The 16,805-nt window shown below is 42.1% G+C and overlaps 1 protein-coding gene across 1 annotated transcript in view; it reads right to left on the reverse strand.

The window, feature by feature from the left end:
• The window catches only part of METAP2 (methionyl aminopeptidase 2), a 30,229-nt gene that overhangs the window by 9,720 nt on the left and 3,704 nt on the right, over positions 1-16,805 (reverse strand). Inside the window, exons 3-5 of the mRNA XM_090042885.1 lie at positions 14,624-14,689; positions 13,746-13,848; positions 1,252-1,413 (exon numbers count right to left, since the gene is read on the reverse strand). Of these exons, the coding sequence (XP_089899011.1) occupies positions 1,252-1,413; positions 13,746-13,848; positions 14,624-14,689 (331 nt within the window). The remainder of the gene's footprint in view (positions 1-1,251; positions 1,414-13,745; positions 13,849-14,623; positions 14,690-16,805) is intronic.

Raw genomic sequence — 16,805 nt, forward strand, 5'->3', positions numbered from 1 at the left:
CCAATGAGATATTTTGCCACCGCATCTGGCAAATATAATTTACAGTAAGTTTTGAGACCAAGTTTCTCTCATGTTCGAATATCAAAAGCCAGATTCACAGAGTTTACCACTTGAACACAATACCTTTCTATTACCCTGACCCACAACATTTTAAATTTTAGGACTTTACTACAAATTGGTGATCAGTATTGCAATCATCACACACACAACAAAATTAGGTCTATTTTTAATTAGCTAAGCTAATGGTCTTCTTTAATTTTAGTCTCATCTGTAAGACAATACTAACCAATAACAACTCTAAGTCTACAGAACATGCCTGAATTCTTATGGAATCACAGGAGGAGGGTTAGAGTTGTGTTTGTGCTCCCCCAAAAAGTAACAGCAAAGTGAAAGTGACAGCAGTGAAAAATTGGTGCATGCAAGAATACATGTATGAATAATCCTTCCATGCTGAGGTGTATATACAGATGCTTGTTTTGTGCCTGTTTTCCCATTTGTAAGACTAGATTCCATCTGTGCTATTCCTCCATATAACACTTTGCCCAATGCTGGCAAGAGTTGAGCAGAAATGCTTTTGCCATGATCACTTTCACTTGCTGCCTCTCCTAGAACCACTGGGGAAATTACATGCAAGGGTATCAGAAGCACAAACTAAAAGAAACCTAATAAATATACAACTCAGGTGATAAGGAAAATAGAAAACTGGAGTTTTAATTACTGCAGCACTTGACAACCACAGTCCCTGAACTTTCAAACATCTTAGAATAAATCAAAAGGCAGTACTTTTCAATAAATCCCACCCCACTGATTAACACAGTGGTGTTGAAGAATTCTGTATCAGGAAAAAAAAAAGAAATTAGCTAATTTTCTCTGATAAACAAAAATTCCCAGTTTTGGATTAAAAAAGTAACCCAAAATCCATACTGTTCTGTGATTAAAATGAAACACCATTTGTACATAGATCTATATACAAATGGTGTTTCATTTTAATCATGGAAAAGTGAGAATTGTGTGTTCCTTTTTTTAATCTGAAAAATTGGGGATTTTTTTTTTTATCCAAGAAAACCAGGATCCCCTGGAAATAAGTAAGGGACACTACAAAGACCCACCCAAAAGTGCCTTATAGTAAGAGCACCCATGTTTTTCTCAGTACCTTGCTCAAACTATTTTAAAAAAATTTTAAGACTAAAAAAAGAAAGAGAAAAAAAATCTTTAGGGCAGAATCTTTCAAAAAAAGGTCTATAGTCTTACCAGATATCTATCATTGTCATCCCAGGTTTGATCCAGCTCATAACATATTTCCTCACTTGTCTGTGTGCCTCTGCAGCCTCCCGAAAATCATTCCACATCTCCTCACTGGCTTGATCTAGTGCTTTCTTTTCTTCGCTTGTAGTTCTCCAAGCAGCTGTTCGCCTTTAAAGTAAATATGAAGTATTAGCATTAAACCCAAAGCGTAATAACACATTCACACACCACCAGCTGCCATCAGCACAAAATTTACTACAATTTTCATCTGAAGATACAAGCCTAGTGTACACAAGGGCTCAGTCATGGTGTAAAATACAGGTTCCACGAACTGGACCACAAGCTTCCTTGACTCAATCATTGGGGATGCTGACAGGATAGGAGAGGGAGCTGCCAGTTGCCTGACAGAGAGTCAAGGATTTGACTACCATCTTACCAGTGCTTCCCAGGAGCATTCCTGATTGGACCTGAGCACCCACAGAATAGACACAGATCTCTGGCTGGCCACTCAGTTGACAGAGAAGTGAGAGGAGTCAGCTTTCTCCTTCCTTGCAGCCTTTTCTACCATGCTTCACTAGAGATGGTTGAACAGTAGGGCACAGAGGCCCAGTGGTAGAGAAGGGAAATAACCTCTGCATACACCCTGAGTGTGCAAAGATTTTAAGCTACTGTGTCTTCAAGTCTGTCTGCTTCTGTAGAAGAGGCAATAAAAATAGCAGATTTCTCAGAGGTGGAGCTGAATTTCTGCCGTTAGTGAGTGACAGATTTGCTCTGCCTCTAATTTTGCATCAAGCAAAGAACTACTGTGAGAGATTTTAGGGTCCTTGCTATAACTAAAGAATTGATAAGGAGTCCACACTGTATTTGCACCCAATACCACCTTCCACAAAAAAAATAAATAAAAAAATTAGCTTTTACAAGTCAAGAAAGTAAAATTCTTCAATCAAGCTATACTCCAAAAGAGTTCCCCCACCTCAAGTCAATTGGGTGTGCACCTATAACATAAGTACATTTATGCAAGGTATACAGGTATGCAACACCTTTGTTAGTTGTTGAAAATCAGATTAACTTTCCACAATTAATAAATAATTTTGTTTCTAAATGTTAATGATTTTATGATATTTAGAGGAAGTCCTGAATAAAAATATAATTGTAGCCTGTGATCATACAAACACTTACAAAACCTAACTTTAAGTAAATGATTAGTCTCACTGAAGTGAATTGGATAATATACTTCAAGTAAAGTTATAACTGCTTCAGTATTTGCAGGATTGGCATCTACAATATTGTCACACACAAAAAAGAAAATACTGTAATATTCCTAATAAAGTAAGATCTCCTATTGGTAATTGTATTTTATAATAAAAACCCTTACAGATTCCTTACACATTTTATTCTGAAGCTAAAGTGGCACAAATTTTCAAACTGGTTTTACAAAGATTCAATATAATAAAAACTGCTCCATCCTGCATTCAGATTAACATATGTGTAAGTTCAGAGTAACATATTTAGCACGCCTTCCTGAAGTCAGGAAAAAATACTACATTTAAAATGTTTGCATGCTCTTTGCAAAACTCAACTTTAGTTTGAAGGCACATGGATTTGAAATAAAGTCAAAAAAATTCAGACAGAATTAAGAAAAAGCCATGTTTAAAAAATTAAACAAAAAATCCTCTATTATACTATCCAAATGAAACTAATTTTTGCTAGACTCCTGCTCCCCCCAAGGTCCTGAATAATTTTTCTGGTGTTTTACTTAACATGTTAGACAAAGCATAGACGTTTCTAGGTTAAAATGAGAAAATCCAATACAAAAACATTTAAATTAATTTAAATATTGTGCTTAAGCACAACTTATCTTCATCTGAAAATGTTTTACATGGTGTAGAGTATTCATTATCTTTCAGTATGCTTTATAGATCTGTCAGTCAGCTGCAATCAGGCTCTCTACTATTTGTATCTTATTCTAATAAGGGACACTGGTCTCACAAAAAGGGCTGGAGAAGCTCATATGTACTCTTCCCCCTCCCAGTCTCCAGCAGTGTTTTAACAGTAACAGCAAAAATAAAACTGAAGCATCAGCAAGCACATGTACATCATGCATTTTGCTCGGTGGCACTCTCCCATGTAGACAGAGGCCTATAAACATAATAGAAAGACCACTGAACAAAACAAACAAGCCCAAACATCTTTAAATGCAATTTTTAATGGTGCTCTAAAATATATATATTTTAATTACCTATTTAGAAAAATCCAAGTTAACAAATGTCTGTTTAAAATCCCATATTATAGTGTTGCTACTCCTGCTCCCAATGAAATCAGGAGAGAAAAAAAAATCCACTGACTTCACTGGGAACAGGCCCACAATCAAAATTTAATTTTGTTTCATCATTTATAAAATGGAATAATTACCTGCTATAGGAAATGTTCTGACATGCACTTTTAACACTTCAAAGCAGATTTAAATTCAGCTAACTGCTTAAGTAAAAAATGCTAGCTCAGCAATCAAATGTTAAACTAATCTAAATACAAAGTTGCAGCAAAACTTAAACAGGGTTTCTGCAACATAAAATTATATAAAGCAGCTATTTCTAGTTCTTTAAAAACCACATTCCTGTTGATGACAATGTTTCTGGTAAAGGAAAAAACGTGCCTCTCTAAAATAACTCTTTAAAAAGGTTGTATTTAAAATAAATTTTGAAGAAAACATTAAAATATGTATTAATTAACTTTTCTGTACTTGGCAGTATTTCTCAAGTTAACAAATGTGAAAAAGATGCATCATCTCTTAATAAGTTAGAGAAGTGCCTGAAATGTTTATGGCCTAAATTCTTTACTACATTACCTAAGCAGAGTCACTCAGTGGAAAAAGGTCCATTTAAAAGGTTGAATTCCTGAGGAGCAGAAAGGTCACTTCTCCCAGGTCACCAGTTCATGTGTTAGGTATGTCCTACAGAAGTCACACTACTGAAAGACTAATGATTTATCTGAACAAAACAATCATATATACAAATAAATTTGAATATGCTTCTGCTGAAGGCTGCTCAAAATGTCTCTCATAAAGGTGAACTTGAAGATAAATACGAAGGGTGTGTGTTTGATTCTTTTAGTTGAGAAAAGGGATCTATACATATTGAAAACACAGGGTTTCTTCACCTTGTTAATCTACCTGACTTAGAAGCATTAAGAGTACAGTACCTATGTAGAATGTTTTTTTATAACACACAAAGAAATAAAATCCTATCCAAATATAACACTGCTGTGACGTGATGCTTACAGCAAATTCATTAATTAATCTTTTAGGGTATACTGAACTCTCATGTTCATGGCCATACTACTTGTTATATTCCTTACTAGAAATATTCTATACATAGTCCGTATAAATGCCTATAAAAAAAATCCTAGTTTTTTAGCTACTTTTCCACCTATACAATATGAAATGCAAATCTTTCAGAAGTGAATAACAGATGCGAAATATTTGATTTTTAGTCACTTCAGAAGATATACTTTTCCCTTGGTTGAAACAAAACTGTTTTTATTAACTCACAGGAAGTCCTAATGCCTTTAAAGTTCTTTTTACACTTCTGATTCAAGGCAGAATCAGAAGCAGGACTGTTCACCACATTTCAAAAATAAATACATAAATGCCCCAAAACACTCAAGGTTCTTGCAAAACCTTGTTATTGCAGGTCATTAAAAAAACTGTAAAAAACAAACAAAGAACCTCAAGTGACAAGAGGTGCACATCCCAGCCCAAGAAATTATTAGGAATTTTTTGCCTATTCCTTTAATACTGCAAAAAACTTCTAACAACCCTAACAGATTTATGCAATCCTGAGGATACAAGGTAAACAGCATGTCATCCAGCAGGCAGATCGGGGGCCTGCCTGCACCCCCACGAGGGCTGCGGGGGCTGTGCCAGACTGCTCCCAGCGGTGTGGGTCCCCACACCTGGATCACAGAAAGCTGGTTCAGCAGGCTTGGTGCCAGAGGGAGCTGTGGCCACCCCTAGGGGAGGGCGAATCGAGGGACCACCCCAGGCCCTGCGAAGCAGTCATGGTGACTGTGCTGTCGCCACCAGCATCACATCCCATCCCGTCCCACTGCTTGCTACCACCCCCCCACCGGCAGCGCTGCTGCCAATGGTGGCGGTGGCTTCTTTGCACCCAGGGCACAGGTGATCAGGGCAGAGGCAGGTCCCCACACAAGCTGATCTGCCCCAAGCCCTGCACCCTCCTTGAATCAGGTCTGGTGTGGGAACCTGCCCCTGGGTGCCCTGGATGCAATGATGGCAGCGGCAGGACACAAAGCCAGTGGCGCAGTCACCAGAGCCACTCCGCCTGGCTCTGCATGGGGCCTGGGGCAGTCGCCTCAATTCACCCTCCGCTGGTCCCCGGGAGCCGAACCAGCCTCCTGTAATCTGGCAGGCAGGTTGGGGGCCTGCACCCCCGGAAACAGTCCTCCCAGGGGTGCAGGCAGGCCCCTGATTTGCCTGCCAGATGACAGGAGGCTGGTGCTGTCAGCTGGGGCCAGCACCAGCACAGACCTCTCCTGCATGGGCTGCGCCCAATGCCAGTCCCAGCCAGCAGCACCAGCCTCCTGTCATCTGGCAAGTAGATCAGGAGCCTGCTTGCACCCCTGGGAGGGCTGCAGGGACTGTGCTGAACTGTTCCCGGGGGTGCGGGCGAGCCCCCATCTGCCTGCCGGATCATAGGAGGCTGGTGCTGCCGCCTGGGACAGCACTGAAGCCATGAAACTCTAAATATTTTGTGTGCCCTTGTTTCATTTCAAAGCTGTTTTGAAAGCTTTTGTTTTGTTTTGAGTTTGCATTTTGAGCTTGAAACACATCAAAAAAAGCTTCAAAACAAAACACCAGGTGAAATTTCACACAGCCCTACCAAGCAGCACTGGTCACATGTTCAATTTAAAGCACGATTAGAACGGGCCACAAAGTTATTTCATGTATTTTATGTAATCACTGTGTGGTTTACTCTCCATTTTATCATGCCATTAACTGAATGAGCATGAGGCTGGGTTAACAGTGCAACCATGGTGGCACAAGCTTCAGCACAAGTTGTACAGTTCTGCCAGATACCCTTGCTACTCACTCACATGTGTTTGCAGTGAAACCTGTGCTTGCCATAGCTTTACTGTTAGGGGTACACCGATAAAGGATTTTTTGGCGGATACCAATGGCTGACTATTAACCAGCCATATTGGCTAATATCAATCTGACCGGTGACATGCAACCCGGCACCTTGGGGAGCAGTATCAGGCTAATAAGTCTATGACGGGGAGGGAGGGGCAAATGGAGGCCCCCCGAAGTGAGGGACAGAATGGGGCAGGGGTGCATTCGGGATGGGTGGGGGCAGGCAGCAATGGTGGTGCTGGGAGGGGTGGCAATGGGGTGGGCTGCAGCAACTCCAAAAATTGCCGTAGCCACCCCTGCCGACATCTGCCCACCCCAAGCGCAGGCCCAGCCCAACCCCTTCGCCAAGAGCAAGCTGGCACAACCCCTGGCCCTGAGCCTGCAGTGGGCAGCCTGCCCTCACCCCACACCCAAATGCAGGGGGGCACATGCCCTCATGCTTCCCTGGGGATGCACGCAGTGCTCCTGGGATAGCATTCACTTCCCTGGTTAGGCAACACCTACCCCTGCCTCACACCCTCCCTCACTGCGGAGCCTTGATCTGCGCCCCCCACCAACCCCTTTCCCTTCAGACTTACCTGCAGGATGCTGCTCTCCAAGCTGCCAGGCTGCATTCCTGGCCACATGCATACTGTGACTGCACTCATGCACATGGCATTTATCAGTGACATTATCAGCTACACTGGTCAAAAATGCTGACTGCTGATAAAGTTAATTTTCCTTTTAGCAGTGCCAATCCAATATGCGACTGATATATCAGGGCACCTCTATTTACTGCTACTATTGTTTCAGTTAGCTAAATTAAAGCTTATTTACCATACCTTCCAAATGTAATGTAGATATACTTCAATAAACCTTGGAGAAAAGGGTCAAGACAAGACCCAATGGAATGGTGAGGAACTGGTTACTTAGTTTCCAATCTTTGTTTCTCAAGTTTAAAAAAAACAAAACAAAAAAACACACCATAAAAAAAAGAAACACAGAATGGTCCCGTTTAGAACATATTTTCAACCTCCTCACTGTATCAGCTCTCAGTCCTTGCCAACTCTGAGGCGGCAATCTGAGGTATGAAACAAAAAATAATAAAATGTTCTATAAATACTTGATTGTAACATCCTGTATTGCTAAAAGAGGAAATTTCAATTAAAGTAAAACCCACTGGAAAATATCTGGAAAAAATGGCTAGAAGGAATTGACAAAAAATATAAATTTAAGCAACTATAGATCACCCCCCCAGGAGAAACTGCCCATTACAGCAGTAGAAGTTACTCAGAAATGCAAACAAGGTTTAAAAACATTAGACATAAATGTTCACACACCATAATTTGCATCCCACCCCCCACACCGAGTCAAAGCCAAGCCCCCCAGAACCTGAAATCAAAATAAAAAGTTATGGCTGATATCAAGCCATTAAAGAAACCCTGACCTACTAGCACACACCAAAGCTACAGCAGAAAAAGAGATCAGGATTTTATAGCTGGACTAAGTCAGAGCAACAGAATTTCTCCTGCCCCAAGCACAGCCCTGGCCCTACCCCCCCCACCAGGAAGAGCTTGGCCCCACCCCCAGCTCCAGCAGCAGCCCACCCTTGCCCTGCAGACAGATCCAGGGGGCATATGTCTCCCATGCCTCCCCTAAGAGCATGCACAGCGGAGCCGCCCCCCCAGACGAGCCGCTTATAGCTCTGTCCCACGCCCCTGCTGGGCAGCCCCTGCCCCACTCCCTCCCTCACTGTGAGGACCTCAATCTGCACAGCCTGCCCCCAATCCCTTCCCTCCAAGAGACTTCCCAGCCAGACGCTGCTCTCCAAGCTGCTGAGTTGGCTGTGTGCATGCACACTGCATTTACTGACAATATTATCAGCCACAGCAGCCAAAAAAAGCCAATTCCCGATAAGGCCAATTTTCCTTTTATCAGTGTCGATATGATACGGACCGATGTATCAGTTCACCTCTAATATTTATAAGTTACATATTCTGCTTCCAAACAACACGACTCATACTGAAAAAAATCCTATGCCTCACTGAGGTGCTGGACAGTGCTACTAGACCATATTCAAGATCATTTCAGTAATGGGGTCCCAGGATAGCCGGTTTTATAAACAAACAAACAAACAACCACACAGCTGTTTTTATAAACAAACAGATTCTTAGGACTTTTTCATACATACTAGTGCCTCATGCTACAGGCTCCAATTCTCCCCAAGTCTCTCAGTCACCTAACATGTTGTCAACTGATACCAAGCACCCACTGCTGATTAGCAGAAGCAATATTGAAAATTAATCAAATCAGGAAGGGGCGGGGGGAGAAGGAGGTGGAAGACAAAACTAAAACTTAAATCTCTGAAGACTAGGAACTACACAATTAAGGTACATTGTTCCCCCACACATTCAGGGATGAAACATGATAGATCAGTTATGCCTACAGAGGTCTGGCTGAAGCAAGGACAGAAATTTTAGATGTATGTGTGCATGGTGGGCCAAGCTGGGATACCACTCAGGCTAAGCTAAAAGACCAACTTTTTATATGCTGATAACTTCTAAAAGCCAGTGACTTAATGGGATGGGGCAAAAGTGATGTGGAAGTTGTGGCAGAAGACTACGTATTGCAGTAGACTGGAGTGGGGTCTTGGAAACGCAAGACAGTCTCCTATCACATATTTAACATTATTATAAATCACCATTCAATACAACTGTGAGGATGCTGGGACCCAGGCCATGCTTATGATTCATCTCACCAACCCTGTTAGCAACTACATATTCCACAAATATTTCAGTGCAGAACCATAAACCCTATTCCACTATAGGAAAGGGTACAAGAAAGAAATCAGAAATCATGTAATAGTCTTTACCCAGCCATACCATCTCACCTGAAAACTCTAGCTACAATTCCACAAACAGCTACTAACTCCAAAAAGCACACATTTCTTTCATGAAAAAAAGCCCAAAACAAAACCAGAAACGAATTTAGCACAAGGAAAGGTTAAAGAAATGCTAATAAACTTAATAAGGCAGTAACTGACAAGGTACTGTGCATTAGTCTACCAAGAGAAGAAATGGGAAAAAAATCATCACTTAAACCATGAAAAATTATAAATATATACAGCAACATATCTATCTGCTCTGGGAGGCAAAGGCGGACAGTTAAATGCCTTTACAGTCTATGAATCTATGATCTGTAAAGTCGGAAGGAACCTCAGAAGATCACTGGATCCAGCCCCCTGCACCAAGCAGGAAAGATAACTGGGGGTCAGGTGACCCTAGCAAAGTGACTGTCCAGTCTCCTCTTGAAGAGTTCATAGTTGGTAGGATCAGAAGAGACCTGAGCAGATCATCTAGTCTGACCCCCTGCCGTGGCAGGAAAGAGTACTGGGGTCAAATGACCCCGGCCAGGTGTTCATCCAGCCTCCTTTTAAAGACCCCCAGGGTAGGAGCCAGCACCACTCTGCTTGGAAGTTGGTTCCAGATCCTAGCCACCCTGACAGTGAAGTATCACCTCCTGATGTCTAGTCTGAATCTACCCTCTGCCAGCTTGACCGTTATTTCTTGTCACTCCTGGGAGTGCGTGGGGGAACAGGGACTCCCCCAATGCCTGCTGGTCCCCTCTGACCAGTTTGTAAACAGCCACTAGATCCCCCCTCAGCCTTCTCTTGTGGAGGCTGAACAGGTTCAGGTCCCATAGCCTCTCCTCGTATGGCCTGCCCTGCTGCCCTCTGATCATGCGAGTGGCCCTCCTCTGGACCCTCTCCATGCTGTCCACGTCCCTCTTGAAGTGCTGCGCCCAGAACTGGACGCAGTACTCCAGCTGTGGCCTAACTAGTGTCACATAGAGGGGGAGGATCACCTCCTCGGACCTGCCTGAGATGCATCTGTGGATGCATGACAAGGTATGGTTGGTCTTCCTGACCGCATCCCCACACTGTCGGCCCACGTTCTTACTGGCCTCAATAATGACACCCAGATCCTTTTCTGCCTCTGTACTGACGAGAAGGGAGTTCACCAGCCTGTAGGTCTGCTGCTGGGTCTTCCTCCCTAGGTGCAGTACCGTGCACTTGTCAGTACTGAAACCCATCCTATTCTCATCCACCCACCCCTGTAGCCTGTCCAGATCCGATTGTAGCCTATTCCTTCCTTCTAGCGTGCCCACTCCACCCCACATCTTAGTGTCATCTGCAAATTTGAACAGGGTGCATTTTACCCCTTTGTCCAAATCTGCTGATGAAGATGTTGAACAGCATAGGCCCAAGGACCAAGCCCTGGGGGACCCCACTGCCCACATCCCTCCAGATCAAACAAGACCCATCCATCACCACTCTCTCGGTACAGCCCGCTAGCCAGTTAGTGACCCATCTGACTGTGTAGGCATCGACATCACAGTGTCCTAGTTTTTTAAATGAGAATGGGGTGTATCGAAGGCCTTCCTGAAGTCCAAAAGACTATATCCACCGCGACACCTGCATCCAAGGATTTGGTGACTTGGTCATAGAAGGCCACCAGGTTGGTCTGATAGGACCTGCCTCTAAAGAACCCATGTTGGTTGTCCTTAAGCATAGTCTCCCCCGCTGGCCCCTCGTAGACATACGCCAGGACAATTCTCTCAAAAAGCTTCCCCAGGACCGAGGTAAGACTAATGGGCCTATAGTTTACTGGGTCCTCCTTCCTCCCTTTTTTGAAAAATGGGAACCACACTGGCCCTTGTCCAGTCCTCTGGCACATCGCCAGAGCACCATGAGTAGGGGACTGCACCACCTCTGGAGGGAGCTTATTCCACAGTCTGGACACCCTGACTGTAAAGAAGTTTTTCCTAATGTTGAGCCTGAATTGATCTTGCAAGAGTTTGTGGCTATTACTCCTGGTTTCTCCCTCAGGTGCCCTGGTGAACAGTTGGTCACCAAGCCCTTGGTGTACTCCCCTAGTGTAGTGGTAAGCTACTACCAGGTCCCCTCTCATCCTTCTTTGCCTCAGGCTGAAGAGTCCCAGATCCTTCAGCCTTTCCTCGTATGGCTTGCTTTTTAAGACTCTGATCATATGGGTGGCTCTTCATTGGACTCTCTCAAGCTTGTCCACATCCATGTTAAAGTGTGGTGCCCAGAACTGGATGCAGTACTCCAGCTGTGGTCTCACCAGTGCTGAGTACAGCGGAAGAATCACCTCCTTGGTTTTGCTGGAGATGCATCAACTGATGCATGCCAGAGTATTATTTGCCCTACTGGCAACAGCATCGCACTGACGGCTCATATTCATACTGTGGTCTGTTATTACCCCCAGGTCCCTTTCATTTGTGGTGCTAGTCAGTGTGGTGATGCCAAGCCTGTAGGTGTGTTGGGGGCTGCTCATCCCAAGGTGGAGCACTTGACATTTCTTGACGTTGAACTTCATCAGCTTCCAAGCCGCTCAACTTGCTAGCCACCTATCTAGGTCCACCTGTATCTGTAGCCCACCTTCAAGCATGACCACAACTCCCCATATAACTTGGTGTTGTCCATGAACTTGGTCAGTGATCTCTTCACCCCCACATGCAAATCGTTAATAAAGATGTTGAAAAGTACTGGACTGAGCACTGATGCCTGCATGACATCGCTACACACGTCTCACCAGGATGACACAGAACTGTTCACTATGACTCTCTGGGTTCGATCCTGCAGTCAGTTTCTCACCCACCTGACTGTCTCAGATCATTTACAAAAAAAATTCCAATGCTCAAAAATGTCATCATAAACCAAATATACAGATATCTATCTATCGATCTATCAAATATCCATTCCTGAACATGGCAATACTTATTGAAAATGTCCAAACACCAAGGTTCTCTGCCCTCAAGATGTTATTTGTTTTCTCTGAGTCTTCAGGCTTAGTCTCACTGAAGTTTCAAACCTTCACAAAGCAAGAAAATGTTTCCCTATTTGGGACAGGATGAATCGCTTTTTTCTGTTATACAAAGGGAACACGTCTATTGATAACATTTTTATATTCTTGCTGACAAAAATATATCCAATTGAAACAAACCTGCCTGTGGGAGAAAAAAATCCAAGTTTAGGTGGAGCTGTTCTGAGGACAGGGAGATTTCCTCTATTAAATAAAGGTTTTGCATTTTGATTTAACACACATCTTAAGCAAACAGTATCAACTTGAAATCTAAATCAGTACCAAAAGATGTAACTCCCTTTCATTCAGGGGGCCATGAGGTCTCTTATAAAGTGTTGCTGTTTTATAGTTGCATCTTCTGTTTCTAGTTTTTTCTCCTCTAGGTCTTAGTTGTATGCTATGACAGACTCATGGGCAAACACGGAAAATGACTAAACAAAATGCTGTCAATAGCATAAAATGAACACTCTGAAAGACGTTTTCTACAATTTCTTGCAACCCTTCAGTTACATACCTAGGATTACTGTAACAACAGCATGAAAAAAAGTACAATTTTTGTACTGGACAAGCCACAAGCACTACTTAGTAAACAAGGTTTTAACAAATTTAGTCGTGGTCTTGCTGAATAAATTTACTGATTGTCACCTAATCTACACTATTTCTACTCCTTTATATTGTAATAAAAATGTAGTACTCACTCAAGACAAGGGCTTTACATCAAATAGATGCAAGTACTTGTATAAATACTAGCTACATTCTCTGCACCTAAAAACCTGCTCCTGAGAATGTCTAGAGACAGGAAGTTAGAGACTGGAATTTGAGTTCAAATATTTTCCTTCCTCATTAGTCATCCAGCTTCAGTCATAACCAAGTTCCACACTTAGCTATGCTACTAAGAAAAAAAAAAAGTCACACTGGACATTTCAGACTTATTTTAGGTTTTTTGCAGAATCCAAATGAAAAACAAACTATGCAAATACTTGAATAAAACAGAAACCCAGCCCTGTCAGGTCATGACTTAATGCATAATGAGATATACAAAGAAAACCTCATCTGTGCAAAAAAAAAAAAAAAAAAAAAAAAGACAATTTGACATAAACACTTGAACTGAAGAACAAATTTTACCCCAATTCCAATCCAGGGCAGCTTTTTTCAGGACAAACTGGTCATCTATGAACAGTATGCTTTTGCCTCAAGTTTTCCTGTCTCAGTGCAATTCTGGTAGTGTAACTATGGTCTCAGATAAAATGTTATGCAAGAGAAAATGTATTACCTAAACTTCTGCACAGTAATTTGTTAGCTAATTCCATAAAAATGATAACTAACATCTTTGTTCACAGACTGCATTAAGGGTTAGACAAGAAAAGTGTCAAGGAAATAAAAGCCAGCTTTTTGAACTACTAATGTGAAGAGTTCAACCTTTTTTGGTTAACAACATTAATTCTTTTTTTTGTGATTTTTTAGAAACTCAACGACAAAACACTTACCCATCTTGTGTTGGTGGATATTCACATTCTTCTCCCTTTGGAAAAATGTTGCTGGGAAACAAATCACATATCGGAATAGAAGGTGGATCTGTCTGGACCTTAGCTGTTGAGTAACATTTTTACAGATTTTATATTGCAAACTGTCAACAAAAATCTCAATTGCAACACAAGCAAAAGTAGCAAAGCAAATTTAAGAGCTGCCTTCTGGGATCTGGGCTCATTCCTGGGAGACCACATGTTAAAATGCCCTCAAATAACCTGATTTGGCCAATGCTTAGTGTGGCATTCAGAGGCACCAAAAAGGGGAACATTGAGCCAACACTAGCTAAAGAATCCCATTTGTGCACTACCTTGACAATATTTCAACTGAACAATACTGGGGCAAATTTAATTTAAAATACAAGTGGGCCACATCCAGATGAATACAGCCATGCAGTATGTGGCAATACCAATCTGCAGCACCACACACAGCACATTCAGGTGTTTCCCACGCTACTACCTTGAAGCACTGGAGGTGGGGGAGGGAAAGAGGGAGATCCCAGGGTTAAAAAAACCTGCACAGAAAACAAGCAACACAGTGCATGTGGAGGCAGCATGCACCACCTAAAACCAGCGCTTGGCCTGCTGGAGCCAAGCTCCGGCTTCCAGAGCAATTCAACTACAGCTTCCCCGGCCCCCAAGTAAGACTACTGAGGCCAACAACTCTGGCCCCAGCTTCCCCTACCCCACCCCGAGTATCCTGCCACACAAGAGGGTGTGTGGCACAGGCATTCCCCGGGGACAACTAGCAGCACCACAAGGTGTGCCACTGCTAGTTACCCCCAAGGAACCTAAAGTCCACCATTAAGTCCATCTTTATTCCTGCATTTGATACCTACGTCCTTTCTTCTTCTTTTTCTTCTTCTTCTTCTTTCCTGCTGCTCCATCTCCTTCACCCTCTCCATCTGTAACAGAAAAAAAGTTTATAACCATACTGGCAAAAAGCCCAGTCCAGAGTAGTGTGGCTATGACTACTATCCTAAAATCTTAAAGAGAAATTACACTGACAGTCCTTGAAAACCATGCCATAAACAAACTAGGAATTTTGATACAGGTATAAAACTGAATCTAGAATCAATGCTATTTCTACCTCTGCAACCTGTAATTTGATGACAATCACAATTTAGGCTAGGTATAGACATTAAAAAAGCCCAAGGCAGAATCGATTCAAGTTACACTATTTTCGGTAAGTAGCGTAGTTTAAACTTGTAGCGAAAAGAACACGTATTTGCCTTTTGGTGGGAGGGAGGGGGTGGGGCAAATTTTAGGTGGGGTTCTGCCATTTTCAAACCAGTCTATGTTCACTGAACTTCTGTTCTATTACAGGTATAGACCAGTTTCCAACCCCCTTTACTGATAAAAGTAAGTCTGTACCTGGCCTTAAACACAAGTTATAAGGCTCATGGATTCTACAAATCGAACAGATGTGAAAGACAGCTGAAAGGAACCACCAAACCATCAGCACTTGCAGATCCTTCCCTACTCTAGATGGAAACATAAGAAAAGGTTTCTAAAAGCACTACAGCTAGAAGCAGCTCCGTGAACATTCATTTTAAGTTGGTGGCATATTTAAATTACAAATAAGAAAAAGCAGTCTATGAGGAATATTCAAGAAAAAAATCCCACTTCATCCCCTTCATCCTTAATCCAACTAAAATAGAGAGGCCTCATCAAGAGGGGGAAAAATGAGACATCACAGCAAAAAAAAACCCACAAAAAGCCCCCCTACCACTTTCACTCTACTTCTTTAGTCTGGAAACTTATTTTCCTTCAACAAAAGAAAAACCCCAAAACAATTAATAACAATGGACGTGTTTGGTGAGCTCCATTCTGACCCTCCTTGAGACTGTACAGGGTGTTTATAAACTCCTTGTGCAACTTCAACAGAAGTCAGAAATGGCAACCTGCACTAAAATAAAAGTATTGATGGGATTCCTTCCTATAATTTATCAGAGCAGCATACAAAAAGCAAATAATAAGTGATGCCCTGAGCATATCTATTTTACAATCTGATTAACAATACTTACCCTACTTTGGTTACATCTAATAATGGTTACCCGCTTCACATATGAAAGATCATAGAAATTATTTGTCTAACTTGCTGAATACTGTTTCGCATGGAAAGCATCTACCTTCATCTTCTAGATCTAAACAGCACCTCATTCTAAGACCTATACTTTATAAGAACACTGATTCCAAAAAGTGCTTTAATATTTCAACCAATGCGAACTGTTGCTATTTTTAATTTTATACGGAATGCTGTATCTGTTCAGATATTAAAACTAACAGAGAATGCTGACACCAAACCCAGTTTCACTAGATTCCCATGCCTTTTTCTTGGGTCAATGTTATTTCACTATTTATTAACTGGTGATATTTAGATAGTATAGCTCTACAGTGGGCATAGGGGTCTTTTAAATTTAATTCACAGAGGAATATTCAAATGTCAGCATTAAGTCTCTTACTTTGTGATCTTTAAAGATGCCTTACTGACACAAACATCTTATTACCGCACATCAATTTATCTTGCCAGGTTTTCTATTAAAATGCTTAGGTAGCAGTTGGTATCTCTTAACTACCCAAACTTATTGTTTTAGAGCATAACTGTGTCATATTTAGCTTGACCTTGAACTGTGCTCAATCCCTCAACACTGCATCAGAAAAAGAATTAAGACTTAGCATACAGCTCACCCCAGGGCCCTATATGAACCACTGCAGATACTGGCAAAACTGAAGAAGTTTGTAGTTGCTATTACTCACTTATCATGGTCTTCTTGTATGCTGCGCTACTGCAGCTGAATCTGCCAGTCAGCAAGCCTAACTAACTGGACCATGTCCTTGAGGACTGCTGCAGGCTAACTCTGTGGCCAGAGAGCACAGCCACTGTTTCTGACTTACACTGTACCATTCCAGGCTGCCCAAAGGTTTGTAAAATTGAAAACAAACCCCTACATCATTACAAGGATCGTTATTCACAAAGACAATCATCGCATTTTTCTTCATCACATACACACATATTAG

This window comes from Crocodylus siamensis, chromosome 4, assembly GCF_052110815.1.
Source record: "Crocodylus siamensis isolate JL-2025a chromosome 4, ASM5211081v1, whole genome shotgun sequence".
Classification (NCBI taxonomy): Eukaryota; Metazoa; Chordata; order Crocodylia; family Crocodylidae; genus Crocodylus; species Crocodylus siamensis.